Genomic DNA, 16,759 nt, shown 5'->3' with positions numbered 1-16,759 from the left:
CTCTGGGAGCAGGGGATTTGTGTTAGATTGGGGGATTTGGAGGGGTTAGGCTGGGAGGAGGAATTTGGGGGGACTTGTGTTGGAGGGGGGGATCTGGTGGGTTTGTGCTAAGAGGGGGGTTGTGCTAGAAAGGAGAGGGGACTTGGGATCACCAAGCTTGTGTTGGGAAGGGGGATCAGGGGGGTGCTAGGAGGAGGAATTAGGTGGTTTGTGCTTGGAGTAGGGATTTGCAGGGTTTATGCTAGGAAGAGGAATTTGGGGGGTTTGTGCTCAGTAGGGGGATGGGGGGGAGGATACATGCTAGGAGGGGGGACATGGGGGGGGGGGAGTTACAACCTAAGATCACTGAACTCTGCCTCACAGACTATATTTTGGGGCTTGTTCACACCAGATGCAGTGCGGTAACACTTGCAAAATCCCAGATTTTCCCAAACCGCAGAAAATGCGCTGCTTTTGCAGTTGCGCATGGGTGTTATTCAGTCTTAAAGTGTTATTGAACCCACAACCATAAAATCAGTCTGTATATACAGTAAAGCATGCTTGCTATACTCACTGTGGACCCTAAGGGGTTAATCGTTTGCATTGTGTATAAAGGCTGTTTGATCCTGTCTCTCTGATCCTCCTTCTCTTCCACTGTCTCAAAAAAATAACCTGATATTTACAGAGTCAGGGGACAGGCTGTGCATGCTCAGTTTGGTGTGTATTGCTAGAGAGTTTTTTTTTTTTTCTTGTAAGTGTGCATGTGATCAGCACAGGGCCAATCAGCACTGTCTAGACAGAGGATCAGGGGAGAATGAAAACTCCTCCTCCTACAAGGTTTACTAGGAACTGATAGAAGTCACAAGGCTGCTATATACTGCTGATGAGAAAAGGTATTTAGCAGTTTATATTTACTAAAATAATTGCATTTCCATATTCTGTGTACTGTGGGAGACCAGATATAGTGAATGCAAGTTCTGGGTTTAGTAACACTTTAATGATATCCCCTTGCATATAGTTGCAAAGTTTAAAGACAATAGAACCTACTTTGTAGGCTTCTCTAAGCCAGTTCATCGGTCCATCCAAAAAATACTCAAAAAAGTTACAAAAGTCATGACTACTTGTACTTCTTTTGTGTGTCATGAATTCCAGGAAAAATCTAAAGCCAACAAGAAACGGTGGTATTTGATAATCTGTAGATTTATATATCTGTACATTTATCAACAAAATTCTGGAAAAAATGAATACATGATAAAAACACATTCCCCCATTTTATGTATAATATGGAAGAAGAAAAATGTTTTCAAAGTAGATGCACAAGACACTAACATTGCTATCTACACTTGATATAAAAGGTGTTGTGTGATGGTTTCTTGCTTTAGGCCCCTTTCACACGAGGTGGACTCCGCTTCCACAGAGCCCGCCTCGGTCCGCTGGCTCAGCGGGAGATCTCTTCATTGATCTCCGCTGAGACGGTGGATGACAGGTCCCTCTCTGCTCACTGAGCGGGGAGGGGCTTGTCTGGCGCCGCTGCTGCCTATGGAGGGATCGGATGAAAACGAACAGCATGTTCGTTTTCATCAGATCTCACCCAAACCGCCAGCGACGGATCCGAATGTAGAGGCATCCATCTGCTTTTAGAGGATTGGACCGGGTCGGATGTCAGCGGACATGTCTCCGCTAACATCCATCGCTCCATAGGCTAACATGGAGCGCCCGTTCACGTCCGCTGTCAAAACTGACAGGCGGACCGGAATGGTCCGATCGTGTGAAAGAGGCCTTATTGTGATTAGAAAATTTCAGGATCACTTGGAACTAAAAAAATACTAGAACTTTTTTCATTTGTGGAACAGACTCCCTCATAAAATAGTTTTTTAGCTCAGTATATTGTTTTAAAAGAAGTTGCAATCCTAAATGCACAAAATATACCTGGATTTGAACATTTATAGGTAGCACCAGACATTATTGATCCATGAATCCAATTCATCAGAAAATAACTTTATTTTTTTATTATTTTTAACTCTGTTGGAGCAAATTGGACCATGCTTTATATAACTTCTTGCCTTCCTCTGGGTCAACTGTGGGTATATTATTATGTATACGGAGGTTTTCTATTTATTAAATTTTATTTTCACATTTTTTAATCTAAATTTTCTAGTAGTTAAAGACAATACATCGTCCAATCCTCAGACTGGAGAGAATCTGTATTGGGTTTCCATTGGAGGGTGGCAGCAATTACCGTATTTATCGGTGAATAACATGCACCTCAAATTTAGGAGGGAAGTTTAAGGAAAAAAACTTACATTTTAAATAAAGAACGATTTTCAGTAATTGTGTACCCGGCTTTACACTGGGCTAAAATATCACACTGTGTTTTTGTGCAAAGCAGGCACTTACAATCTAATTGCATGTTTTCTTTATAATTTATGTATCATGATGTTGTGATTGGTCTTTTTTAAAATGAATTCCAGCACTAATTATTTGCACATTAGATTATTTAGGGTAATCCATTATGTAGAACAGAAACTGTGTATATGCAATCGGTTCATTTTTTCTTGGAATAACCTTTTATGACCCTTTGTAAATATTCCATTAAAATGAAAAATATGCTATATTGCAAACAAAGTCAAGGATGGATTCACACCATTGCAGTGCATTAACATGCATTGCATTAAGTCAGCTCTGTTGCTAAATCCATTTTAGTGACTTTTTTTACACAGTAAATATGGACCACCAATACCACAAGCTCACATCTGGAATTTAAAAGGGTTAATTGTGTTGCAGCAATTAATTGGACATTATCTATTTAAATGCTAATGAACCTTTTCAAAAAGGCTGGTTAAACAGGAAGTGATGTTGGAAGGAAATGAAGGGATGTGGAATGTGAGCTCACAGTCATGTATTTGAGAAAAACACACAAAGTTGCAAAGAAGGAAGCAGCTATGCTATTGCTCCCTGACCAACTGAATAAAGTCTTGATCATAGCTGAGGCATGAATCACCCATCAGAACTGAATGAAATCTCTAGTTTATAGTTAACATTTGTAGCCAGGATGCTGGGCTACAGAAATATGGAGAAGGAGGCATTGCCTTGTATTCTTCTCTCCCTCTACTGAGATACTGATGTTATCCTGCATCACTCCTCTCTGGCCAGCAAGGGGAGAGCTAAAGCCAAGCCAGCCTATAGACTTCTATGCAGATCGCTAAGAATCATGGGAGTTGTAGTTTGACATGGCAGCCATATAGTATGATGCTTAAGGCTCCACTGAGGCCGAGAGGCAAATCCTGAAGGTGGCTCAAGAGTTGGCGTTGCAGGATTTTACCGGCCTGAACAGCTACTTGATCCAATTCACTCTCATGTCATCTATCAAAAGATACACCTAAGAACATCAACTCTTGAGCCACCTTCAGGATTTGTCTCTCGGCCTCAGTGGAGCCTCAAGCATTTAGTTTACGCCCATATTTCTTGGGCTTTTCTTTTCTTTTTGAAGAGAACAACATATATATACTCTTGGTGGAGTAAAAAACCCACTTCTACCTGTTTACATCATCTCCAACATATAGATGTTTGTTCATATTGGATCCAAGAGCATACTGGGCAGACAGACTTTGTCACTGTCGCTGTTTTTAATTGCAAATTTTATGGAATGTCAAATCAGCCAATACAGTGTTTAATAACCATTTAAAGCATACACTACCCCTGAGGAAGGAGTTTAATTGACTCCGAAACGCGCCGGGTGAAAAAGTACCGCTTGGAAACTCTGTATATACACGATTGTAATACTGATGGATTTACATTCCTAACAACAGTTGTTGTCATATTTTATTATGTTAATTCAATACATTATATTTGTACCAAGTATACCTCCTTTATGATTGCTACATGTGCCTGAAAAGTCCACCACTAGGGGAACCCCTTTGCTGTTATGTATTTTTAGTAGCATGGAGCACCACAAAGCAAGGTAGTGCATTAGCATGTATTGCAGTGTGCTTCATTGAAATTATGTTGGCAAGGTACATATGGGTACCATTCAAAGAAAATCAGCAAAGAATGTGAACTTTGCTAAAAGCAGTGCTGTAGCTCTGAGAAGGCAGGGGGCATGTTGGAATCACTTTACATCTTCAACACTTTCAGTTTTCATGCAGGTGTTATTTGCAGTTGGGCTTTATAGCAAGGCTTTTGCGTTGTCTTGAATGCAAGAAAGACTGGTTTGATTTAAATTAACTCTGCCTATTGTAAAATACTGTAATGCCTGTTAGATCATGAAGGAGTAAAACTCCTGGCAAGCAACTGCATACACAGTTGAGATACATATTGTATATGCCTGGGATTTTGGCAAGCCATTCTCGTGATACACACACCTCTGCTGATCCAGACAATCACTTGACAACTTTCTAGTTTAGCCCTGCTAATTCCTAGGTAGGCTTTACTACTTCACTGCTCCATGTTGAGATGTGTGGAACAATTGCTGCTCACTGAACAAAAGTGATAATGCTGACACGCTTTCCAATAAGGAAGCTGCAGGTGGACAGGTGACACAGAAAATTTAATTGCTGAACCAAAAAGATGAATTGCTTAATAAGGAAATATGTCTGCCATTTGTCTGCCTTTGCAATCTGAAAATGCGTGCTATTAAAATATTACAATTAGTTCACAGATAACAAAACTGGAGGTAATTGACACCAACTTTAAGTTTGCATTCAAAGACAGGCAGTGTCCAGGTACAAAGAATCTTCAAAGACCGGCACTGAAAACTGCTGAACAGTGAGATCACTATTATTGTTTGCAATGCAATGGGGTTGATTTACTAAAACTGGAGAGTGCACAATCTGGTGCAGCTCTGCATAGAAACATATTGGCGTCCATTTTTTTGTCAAAGCTTAATTGAACAAATTAAAATTAGAAGCTGATTGGCTACCATGCACAGCTGCATCAGATTTTGCACTCTACAGTTTTAATAACTCCCCAACAACCCAAAGTCTTTAAGCGTTAATCATTTTTGTACATATGGTCTGTAGGGGAGGGATATTGCAGCAAGCCCAGTAGTATCTCACTCTGACATTCCCAAAAGTGTTGGTTTTGCAGCAGAACTACAACATGAATATCTTTGATTAGGAATTTCAATTTGTTGCGGTAGGCAGTGCTTTTGTAAGTACTCCCAATGCAGGGGCCCTGCCTTTGTTTACTTGTCAGCATTGCAGGTGGTAACAGGATCTCTTTAAATACACATTTTCTCCTACTTACCTTCATGTTAAATGTGGCACAATTACACGAATGGAGGTGACCATAGAAGGTCTGAGCACACACACCCTGAAAAACAAGATGGTAAATTTATCAGATCTTTTTGCATAATGAACCGCTAACTCAAGGACACATTGTCATAATTACTTTCTGTCTGTTATATTATTGTTCAGTACTGCAAGGTACAATACAGCAGACACTTTTAAGCCCTGTACAGGGTTATATAAAAGTAAGACTGAATATGTTGTTAAAACCAGGTTAGCTTTTTATAGTGCACTGTTGGTTTATACTGTCTAGTCATATTTGTAGATTTATTGACACATAGTTTTTCTTTACATTGCTGCCAGTAAGAAGCGTTTAGATCCCTGTATGCTGTACTTTTAAAACAACAAATAAAACTATCCTCCAGGAAAAGCACACATATAACTGGAAGGAATGATCCATTATGTATATGTTAATGTTTTAATTAGACCCCTTTGTTCGATTGTAGATTTCATTATAGTGGAATATCTGTGCAAGGTATATCACTGGGGCCCCTCTGGCTTGAAGAGGTGATTCTCAGAGCATGACTAGATGACAGAAGACTTTTGAAAGGGGAGTGTTGGACCATGTATTTGGTGCACAGACAACATGTGTGATGCTGGCAGTGTGGTAGCAAAGCAAGTGTTGGAGAAGGTTTGGTATGGTATTAGAGTGTGTTTGAGCCAAGAGTAGGACCAGAGACCAGGAAAGTTTGGTTGCAGTGCAAAAGTAGCACCAGTGCCCAGCATTCGGGGAAAATAGGAAATGGATTAAGCTGTAAACTGACATTTGATCTGATTAATGGGTGTAATCTGGAGACAGTAAGCTTGAAGACTGTGCTAAAGGAGAATTCTTGCCTTCTTGCAGGTTAGAGACTGAGTACAGCCACTGTATGATGTTTTGTGTCACCTTTGTGCAGGGCTGGGACAGTGTTTTAAGGGTTGCCTTTATCACCTTAGTAGTAGGCATGACTTTTAAAATATTTTTTCTGAAAAAGCTAAATATGAATATCCTAATCTATCACCTAAAATAAATTATTGTTACTAAAGTTAAAGGTTATAATAGTCAAGTCTCACTGGGAACAACCTGCAGTCTGTTCTTACATGTGCAGGGCATGTTATGGTAGGCCACAGCAGCCTTCCTTCTCAGCCAAAGTGTGAATGCCATTCACGGGCAGGAAAATACTTTTGACTTTTTTCTACAAAAAGAAAAAATGGTTTTGGCTCTCACGCATGGTTATCCAATTAAAAGAACCACTTCAAATAGTCAGATTGTATGGGCATCCTAAAACTGCTTGGTTTCACAAACCAATTTTGGATCCAACGCAGATGTTTGATGTATACTATAGAACTAACCTCAAACACATTACAAATAGGCTTCGTTCCTTTTTCCTCTGCTGCTTCCGATCATTGGCATCAAGTCAGGTAGATAGACAGGTGCGTCCTTAAAATGTATCTAAACCCCAAACCATAAGCCCCGGTTCACACAGGGGTGACTTGTCAGGCGACTAAGCCTCCTGACAAGTCGCGTCCTGTTCTGTACAATGGAACCGTTCTAATAGGAGCGACGCAAGTCGTTCCGACTCAGAAAAAGGTTCCTGTACTATTTTTGGGGCGACTGCAGGCGACTTGCATTGTCTTCTATACAGAAGTAGTTTTGCAAGTCGCCGCTGAAGTCGTGTGCAGGTCGCCTCGGTAAGTCGACCTGCAAGTCGTGTTACCCCTGTGTGAACCGGCAGTAAATGTAATGTATTACAGCCTACCAATCCATGGTTTGACCTACTTAGTGTCCTCTTTTAGGGTGTCTTCTCTGAAAAAAGTGAAAGAAAGACAGCGCTGTGCCCAGGTGTATGTTAAACGAATCCATTCAAATAGGAAATGTAAACACAACACAATCCTATAATCTCTCTCTAATAATTTCTAATGTGATAGTAACAATTCTATCTATATATTATAATAAAAAGTGAAAATATATTGTGATGTGTGACCATACCAACAAGTGCTAAAAGAGTGGATAACTTAAACCACATCCACTTAAATCTGTGTATTTCTATATTCAACCAAAGAACAAAAACAGAAACAAGATTCATAAAGTGTCCCAAAAATATAGTGTCAAAAATTAAGTGTCAAAAAATATATTATATTAACGTGTATAAAATAAAATAAAAAAAGAAAGAAAAAGTTCAAAAATTTAGTTAGCTCACACAAGTGTAAATAAATTCTTCATGTAATATATCCTCTACCGCTTATGATCGAAATCACTCACCGATGTAAGTGGCTGGTGATAAGAAACCAGCAAACACATATTCTCCCTTAAATGTGGGGAGAATGTGGGGTAAACATGGAGGTTGGGACTGGCTTTGTAGACCATTACACCTTGCTTAAGAAAATAAATCACCTGCTGGATGTCAAGATTATCTGAAACTAAAGAGATCTGAGACCGTCCATCATGGATCTGCAGAATATTGCACCCCGCTATCACCAGCCACTTACATTGGTGAGTAATTTAGATCATAAACGGTGGAGGATATATTACATGAAGAATTTATTTACACTTGTGGGAGTGAACAAAATTTTTGCTGAACTTTCTCTTTTTTTTGATACACATGTTCATCGAATGTATATTTTTTGATAATTAATAATTTTTTGGCACTATATTTTTGGGACACTTTATGGACTTTGAAACTTGTTTCTGTTTTTGTTCTTTGGTTGAATATAGATAATGTTGGGGCAGAAAGTATTCAGACCCCTTTAAATTTTTCACTCTTTGTTATAGTGCAGCCATTTGCTAAAATCATTAAAGTTCATTTTTTTCCTCATTAATGTACACACAGCACCCCATATTGGCAGAAAAACACAGAATTGGTGACATTTTTGCAGATTTATTAAAAAAGAAAAACTGAAGTGTCACATGGTCCTAAGTATTCAGACCCTTTGCTCAGTATTTAGTGAAGCACTCTTTTGATCTAATACAGCCATGAATCTTTTTGGGAAAGATGCAATAAGTTTTTCACACCTGGATTTGGGGATCCTTTGCCATTCCTCCTTGCAGATTCTCTCCAGTTCTGTCAGGTTGGATGGTAAACGTTGGTGGACAGCCATTTTTAGGTCTCTTCAGAGATGCTCAATTGGGTTTAAGTCAGGGCTCTGGCTGGGCCATTCAAGAACAGTCACGGAATTGTTGTGAAGCCACTCCTTCCTTATTTTAGCTGTGTGCTTAGGGTCATTGTCTTGTTGGAAGGTAAACCTTCGGCTCAGTCTGAGGTCCTGAGCACTCTGGAGAAGGTTTTAGTCCAGGATATCCCTGTACTTGGATGAATTCATCTTTCCCTCGATTGCAACCAGCCTTCTTGTCCCTGCAGCTTAAAAACATCCCCACAGCATGATGCTGCCACCACCATGCTTCACTTTTGGGACTGTATTGGACAGGTGATGAGCAGTGCCTGGTTTTCTCCACACATACCGCTTAGAATTAAGGCCAAAAAGTTCTATCTTGGTCTCATCAGACCAGAGAATCTTATTTCTCACCATCTTGGAGTCCTTCAGGTGTTTTTTTAGCAAACTCCATGCGGGCTTTCATGTGTCCTGCACTGAGGAGAGGCTTCCGTCGGGCCACTCTGCCATAAAGCCCTGACCGGTGGAGGGCTGCAGTGATAGTTGACTTTTTACAACTTTCTCCCATCTCCTGACAGCATCTCTGGAGCTCAGCCACAGTGATCTTTGGGTTCTTCTTTAACTCTCTCACCAAGGCTCTTCTCCCCCGATAGCTCAGTTTGGCCGGACGGCCAGCTCTAGGAAGGGTTCTGGTCATCCCAAACGTCTTCCATTTAAGGATTATGGAGGCCACTGTGCTCTTAGGAACCTTAAGTGCAGCAGAAATGTTTTTGTAACCTTGGCCAGATCTGTGCCTTGCCACAATTCTGTCTCTAGGCTCTTCAGGCAGTTCCTTTGACCTGATTCTCATTTGCTCTGACATGCACTGTTAGCTGTAAGGTCTTATATAGACAGGTGTGCGGCTTTCCTAATCAAGTCCAATCAATATAATCAAACACAGCTGTTCTCAAATGAAGGTGTAGAACCATCTCAAGGATGATCAGAAGAAATGGACAGCACCTGAGTTAAATATATGAGTGTCACAGCAAAGGGTCTGAATACTTAGGACCATGTGATATTTCAGTTTTTCTTTTTTAATAAATCTGCAAAAATGTCAACAATTCTGTGTTTTTCTGTCAATATGGGGTGCTGTGGGTACTTTAATGAGGAAAAAAATGAACTTAAATGGTTTTAGCAAATGGCTGCAATATAACAAAGAGTGAAAAATTTAAGGGGGTCTGAATACTTTCTGTCCACACTGTATACACAGATTTAAGTGGATGTCTATGTGGGTTTAGTTACCCACGCTTTTACCACTTGTTGCTGGGGTCACACATCACAATATATTTTCCCTTTTTATTATAATATATAGATAGAATAGAATTGCTACTATCCCATTAGAAATGATTGGAGTGAGTTTATAGGATTGTGTTGTGTTTACATTTCCTATTTGGATGGATTAGTTTAACATACACCCGGGCACAGCACTGTCTTTCTTTCATGTTGAGATTTCTCAATTAGATAGAAGCAGGACAGGATTAATTAATTGATATCACCCTAGCGCGGTCTAACCCTATTCCTTGTCTTCTCTATCTATTGAGGAGCAATGTAGACACTGTTGGACAGCAGTATTGCCTAGAAAAATATGAATCAAGTGCAAATATAGGTTAACCAGCATGGACTTTTGAGGCAGAAAATAGTATGAAAGTAAGTTTGCCCATCCGACGGGTGGCTTGTGCACTCCAGATTCATTTTTGGGATCTTCCATTGATCCATGTGCTTGTTAAATCATTTATGCATTGTATACTGTTCATTGTAAGTATCAAAACAGCTCTTACACTTTGACACACTATATTAAATTGAATTGTTTCTACATTTTTTTTTACAGTTTTATTGTATTATAACTAGTGACCACATTTGCATTCCAGAAAAGGAAACGCTACCCAGAAAAATTTTCCTGAAGAAGGAACAATAATAATTCCAAAACATGTTGGGACGTATCAAAGAAGCCCATGTGGACTGACCACAGTACATCTCTGGCAGTACCTGGGTCTGCTTGATAATATTAGGTTAGATTATATAATGATTTTTGAATTGTGTACATTATCTTTATTGTATTTTGTTTTAGATGTTCTATTTTTTACTGTGGCTTTTACTGCCCATTTTTATGACTGTATTAAAAAAAGTGGCGTTACTGCCTTTTTTTTTTTTTCCAATTTAACAAGACATCCTTTAATAAAGAACAGTCCAGAAAAACAGACAAGGAGCAGAACTTCAGAAGGATGGATGGTCTATTGGCCTTTCAATCCCTTCAGTCTTCTGATGGCGGATTTCACGGTGATGGCTGAGGTGGTGTTGTAGGTCCAGGCTCTTCCGGCTACAATTTTTATGCAAGAACCACAGGGCCAGATTCCTACAGCCTTCCTCTTCATTTTGGTCTTGCCACAGAAGGAGCAGGTGTACTTGGCGTGTTGGCTGATTTCAATTTTCTTGACCATCTTCCTTAGGGAAGCACCATAACGGGTCCCATATTTACCCACAATGCCGACCTTCTTGGTGCGTTTGGCCATCTTCTTCTAGGACCCGAGCGGAAAGGGCGGCGTTACTGCCTTTTAAAGAAACTTACTTTCATACTATCTTCTGCCTCAAAAGTCCATGGGGGTTAACCTATATTTTCACTTGATGCATCTTGTTTACATGTTACATGTTTACTTGTTTATCTATGTTTACAGCCCAATACACCCCATCCTTAACACTATTTCTATAGACAACAGTATTGCCTGGAGAAGGAAGCGTTAGCTGGACTAGTAGATTTGATGGAATTTACATAAATGATTAACAAATTAGGCCCTTTTCACACAGGGTAGACTTTGCTGATCAGAGCAGAGTGGGCAGATGACAAGTACATGTCTGCTCAAGTTCTGTAGAGTAGACACAGAGATGGGTGGGCCAGGTGTAAACAGACTCCACTGCCCGTTTACACCTGACTGCCCTCTGTTCCAATCCGCCAACACGAAGGAGGGTGGATTCCCTTTCGTTTTTTTTTTTGTGAGTGGACCGGACTGGATTCTGACAGGTGGACTTGAGTAGAACAGTTTTGTGAAAGCCTAACTTCAGATAACGTTTTTAAAAGCAGACACAAGAACATTTTCTTTTCTAAATCAATAAAAGTTAAACATTGTAAACAGCCCTTTCAGTGGTAAATGGCTCGTCTCAACCTTCTAACAGCTACTTTTGCTGAACAGCGTAGTCTATTGAGGAAATTTGAAAAAAACAGACTTACTAGCCGCATTATCAGGTGAAAATAAAGGGGAAGAAATCTTTAAAAAAAGAAAAACTGCAGCCACTATGTAAGGAATGATACATTGCAATAAATACATAGACTGAAATGCAGATTATTTTATGTAGTTTGTGCAATGCAGGCTTTAGCATTGTATTACATTTGTATACAAGCTTTTGACAGACAACTTGTCAGGTTAAAGTAAAATTCTCTACAGAAAGAAAATCAAAAGACATGAGCACTTTGGGTGGGCTGGTAAAATTGAAAGCTAAAATGAACAAAGTCCCAAAAGTACTAGGCCTGAAGAAATCATAATTTAAAAAAGTAGGATTAAGAAAGAGACTAAACTCAGAGCAACTGAGTTACTGAAGTGTCTTATCTATAGGAAGAAATCATTTTAAGCTTGATAGAACTCTGATGGTAGATAAAGATCTGGGAATAAGACAAGACTTTTACAGCTCAGATGAAGCACACCATTACACAGAATTTAAGTCAAGCAGTGGGCAGCTTATCCAATGAAAAAACCTTACATATTTAATCAAACTTTCATTTGTGCACATTGTTGCAACCTGCATAGACAAAACCTAACTTGCCTAACAACTATCCTGGTAATTCCAAAGCTGAAGAGCGGACAGCACGGGGAGGGGGGGGGGCACTAAAGAGGAGGTAAGGGGGTAGCTCTGTTCAATAACCTTGCACAGAGCAGATACGTATAAGTATAGACCTCTTTTTTTTTTAGGAAAAGGAAATAGAAGCCTTAGCCTTTAATATCATTTCAAGCTGGTGCTATGACAGATGCCTTGGGTTTTCTGTTTAAGGGTGGCTCTCCTTCTCCTCTCTCCTCCTTTTCCCTTCCTTCTCCAAGCTAATAGACTGGCTTGAGACTGCACTGTTCAATCTTAATTCTTTCCTGTGAGAACCAAAAGTTCAAAGAAGCAGCGCTGAGAGAGCAGGGACTAGCAGAATTGCACGTTGTAAACTGAAAGCACAGGGGTAACTAATAGTTTCCTGGGAAAAGTTTAATTTAGTGTGCTGAATGTGATAAACTAAAAAATGTGAGGGTTTAATACTACTTTAACACATTTATGAATTTAATTTACATTATATTTAGGTTTACATTGCAAAGATATATCATTTATACGTGCCTCCTGTAACCCTTGCACAGCAATAAAGGGCTTCAACGCTTACAGCAGGGGAGTGTAAAGGAATGGCCATCAATGTGCTGCTATTCCAGTAATGTTCAGTAACAGGCTGAGATAGGTCATGAACCAGGAATCATTTAACTTCAACGTAGTTAATATGGAGCTCCAGGATCTAGCTGTTCTCTGGGAAGGTTTTTGGATCACAAATGTAACTGGTAAAACCATTTTCATATACGTATTTCACAAAGCTATAGTGAAGAAAATTGATGACTTTAACATCACTGTAACCAAACAGGATGTCTTGGATGTCTTTAACTTAGAGAAGACAGAAAGGAAAAGAATGTCTCTATCAATCTGATAAAATTGCTTGAATCATTGCCTTATGTAGGAATTAATAACAGAAAGAACAGATCCATCTGAAGAAGCAAATGAGGATGAGAAGGATGCTAACTTAAAAGGTTTTTAAAAAGAGTAAGGGCCCTTTCACAGGTATCAGTTTATCCGAATGACGGCTGCAGGGCGGTTGGATAACTCTGGGTGGACGTACTATGACGTCCTCCCAGAATTCCCCTCTCGCGCGCCCCCTGGGGCGCGCACCCGAACACATCCGTGACCGCCGGGTCCAGAGGACCCGGCGCATCACGGATCCCGGTAAATGGCCGCTGATCGCGGCCGTTTACCATGTGATCATTTGACGGCGCGATCACATGTAAACAGACCGGCGTCATCTGATGACGCCGGTTCCTCTCCTCCCCCTCTCCTCCCCGCCTGTGTACCGATCGGTACACAGTGAGCGGGGAGGGGGATGGATGGATGTCTGCAGCGCTGTGGGCTGTATGTGTAGTGCCCACAGCGCTGCACAGAGACATCCAGGCATCCATCCATCCATGCTCAGCCATCCCCACTACACTGCAATGCTGAGCAATACTCTGCAACACCCCCACAATACTCTGCAATACCCCCACAATACTCTGCAATACCCCCACAATACTCTGCAATGCTGTGCAATACTCTGCAACACCCCCACAATACTCTGCAACACCCCCACAATACTCTGCAATGCTGTGCAATACTCTGCAATACCCCCACAATACTCTGCAACACCCCCACAATACTCTGCAATGCTGTGCAGTACTCTGCAATACCCCCACAATACTCTGCAATACCCCCACAATACTCTGCAATACCCCCACAATACTCTGCAATGCTGTGCAGTACTCTGCAATGCCCCCACAATACTCTGCAATGCTGTGCAATACTCTGCAATTCCCCCGCAATACTCTGCAATGCCCCCGCCATACTCTGCAATGCCCCCGCCATACTCTGCAATGCCCCCGCCATACCCTGCCATGCCCCCGCCATACTCTGCCATGCCCCCGCCATACTCTGCCATGCCCCGCCATACTCCGCAATACCCCGCCATACTCCGCAATACCCCGCCATACCCCGCCATACTCTGCAATACCCTGCAATACCTTGCCATACTCCGCAATACCCCGCCATACTCCGCAATACCCCGCCATACCCCGCCATACTCCGCCATACTCCGCCATACTCTGCCATGCTCTGCAATACCCCGCCATACTCCGCAATACCCCGCCATACTCCGCAATACCCCGCCATACCCCGCCATACTCCGCAATACCCCGCCATACCGAGCCATGCTCAGCTGTACTCGGCCTCTGTATGTGGCCAGGCTGTGGAAGTCTCACACATGTGGTATCGCCGTACTCAGGAGGAGCAGGGGAATCTATTTTGGGGTGTCATTTTTGGTATGTACATGTTATGTGGTAGAAATATTGTATAAATGGACAACTTTGTGTTAAAAAAAAAAATGCGTTTTAACCACTTCCCGCCCACCGGCCGTCATACAACGTCCTTGACTTTGTGCGGAGATATCTGAATGATGGTTGCAGCTACAGGCATCATTCAGATATCGGCTTTTTCAGCCGGCGATTCCCTACACCATGAGAACAATCATAGCAGCTGTTCCACTGCTTGATCGTTCTTACGGGAGTCGAGAGGGGATGTCCCCCCCTCCCGCGCTTCTACCGACTCACCGCTACGATCGAAGCCAGGATCGTTTTTTTTTTTTTTTTTTTTATTTCAGGCTTCCCAGCCTAGAGGTGAGATGTGGGGTCTTATTGACCCCATATCTCACTGTAAAGAGGACCTGTCATGCCATATTCCTATTACAAGGATGTTTATATTCCTTGTAATAGGAATAAAAGTGGTCAAAAATTTTTTTTTTTGGAAAAAAGCATTAAACTAAAATAAATAAAGTAAAATGAACAATAAAAAAAAAGAAAAAAATTTTAAAGCGCCCCTGTCCCTGCGTGCTCGCATGCAGAAGCGAACACATACGTAAGTCCCGCCCACATATGAAAACCGTGTTCAAACCACACATGTGAGGTATCGCTGCGATTGGTAGAGCGAGAGTAATAATTTTGGCCCTAGACCTCCTCTGTAACTCAAAACATGTAACCAGTAAAAAATTTTAAAGCGTCGCCTATGGGGATTTTTGAGTAGCAAAGTTTGGCGCCATTCCACAAGCGCGTGCAATTTTGAAAGGTGACATGTTGGGTATCTATTTACTCAGTATAACTTCATCTTTCACATTATGCAAAAATATTAGGCTAACTTTACTGTTTTGGTTTTTGTAAAGCACAAAACAGTTTTTTTCCCAAAAAAAACGTGTTAAAAAAATTTCTGCGCAAATACCGTGCGAGATAAAAAGTTGCAACGACCGCCATTGTATTCTCTAGGGTCTTTGCTAAAAAAATATATATAATGTTTTGGGGTTCTATGTAATTTTCTAGCAAATAAATGATGATTTTTACATGTAGGAGAGAAATGTCAGAATTGGCCTGGGAGCTACAGAACGCCTGAAGGTGCTCCCCTGCATGTTGGGCCTCTGTATGTGGCCACGCTGTGTAAAAGTCTCACACATGTGGTATCGCCGTACTCGGGAGTAATAGCAGAATGTGTTTTGGGGTGTAATTTGTGGTATGCATATGTGGTGTGTGAGAAATAACCTGCTAATATGACAATTTTGTGGGAAAAAAAAAAAGTAAAAAAAAAAGTAAAAAAAAAACCTTGATTTTGCAAAGAATTGTGGGAAAAAATGACAACTTCAAAAATCTCACCATGCATCTTTCTAAATACCTTGGAATGTCTTCTTTCCAAAAAGGTATCATTTGGGGGGTATTTGTACTTTTCTGGAATGTTAGGGTCTCAAGAAATTAGATAGGCCGTCAGTACTTCAGGTGTGATCAATTTTCAGATATTCGCACCATAGCTTTTGGACTCTATAACTTTCACAAAGACCAAATAATATCCACCGATTTGGGTTAATTTTACCAAAGATATGTAGCGGTATAAATTTTGGCCAAAATATATGAAGAAAAATTACTAATTTGCAAAATATTATAACAGAAATGAAGAAAAATGCATTTTTTTACAGATTTTTCGGTCTTTTTTCTTTTACGGCGCAAAAAATAAAGAACCCAGCGGTGATTAAATACCACCAAAAGAAAGCTCCATTTGTGTGAAAAAAAGGACAAAAATTTCATATAGATACAGTGTTGCATGGCTGAGTAATTGTCATTCAAAATGTGAGAGCACCAAAAGCTGAAAATTGGTCTGGTTAGGAAGGGGGTTTAAGTGCCCAGTTGTCAAGTGGTTAAAAAAACAGAACAAAAATGCATGAAAAAATGTATCCCATCAAATCCTATGGAAATCTTCACGCCAATGTCTAGGGAAGAGGAATGTAGTATGGCCTCCCTGCGCAGATGGCGCTGCGATGGCCACCACTGTACAGGGATGGTGTAAGACAGGAGAGACTCTTGTTCCTCTAAGGTCTCCATAGGTGTCATCAGGAGAGCAGCTATCTGATTGGATGCTGATGCCCTCATTGCCAGACCTCCTTCCAGCCACCTCCTTTGTCAGATGTTGCCGGGCATCGTAAGCCATTTAGAATACCTTCTGTAATACGGAGACTGTTT

The 16,759-nt window shown here is 40.8% G+C and overlaps 2 protein-coding genes across 2 annotated transcripts in view; both read right to left on the bottom strand.

Moving 5' to 3' along the window:
* Positions 1–16,759, bottom strand: part of SPAG16 (sperm associated antigen 16) — a 1,492,162-nt gene that overhangs the window by 499,222 nt on the left and 976,181 nt on the right. Inside the window, exon 14 of the mRNA XM_073633573.1 lies at positions 5,224–5,289. Within this exon, the coding sequence (XP_073489674.1) occupies positions 5,224–5,289 (66 nt within the window). The remainder of the gene's footprint in view (positions 1–5,223; positions 5,290–16,759) is intronic.
* Positions 10,610–10,939, bottom strand: LOC141147768 (large ribosomal subunit protein eL43-like). The gene has a single exon (XM_073634948.1). It carries the CDS (start codon positions 10,901–10,903, stop codon positions 10,625–10,627), a length of 279 nt encoding a protein of 92 aa, XP_073491049.1. The 5' UTR covers positions 10,904–10,939; the 3' UTR covers positions 10,610–10,624.

This window comes from Aquarana catesbeiana, linkage group LG06 (assembly GCF_042186555.1).
Source record: "Aquarana catesbeiana isolate 2022-GZ linkage group LG06, ASM4218655v1, whole genome shotgun sequence".
NCBI lineage: Eukaryota > Metazoa > Chordata > Amphibia > Anura > Ranidae > Aquarana > Aquarana catesbeiana.
Note: the sequence above shows the minus strand (reverse complement) of the source record. Positions and strands in the feature narration are given on the sequence as shown.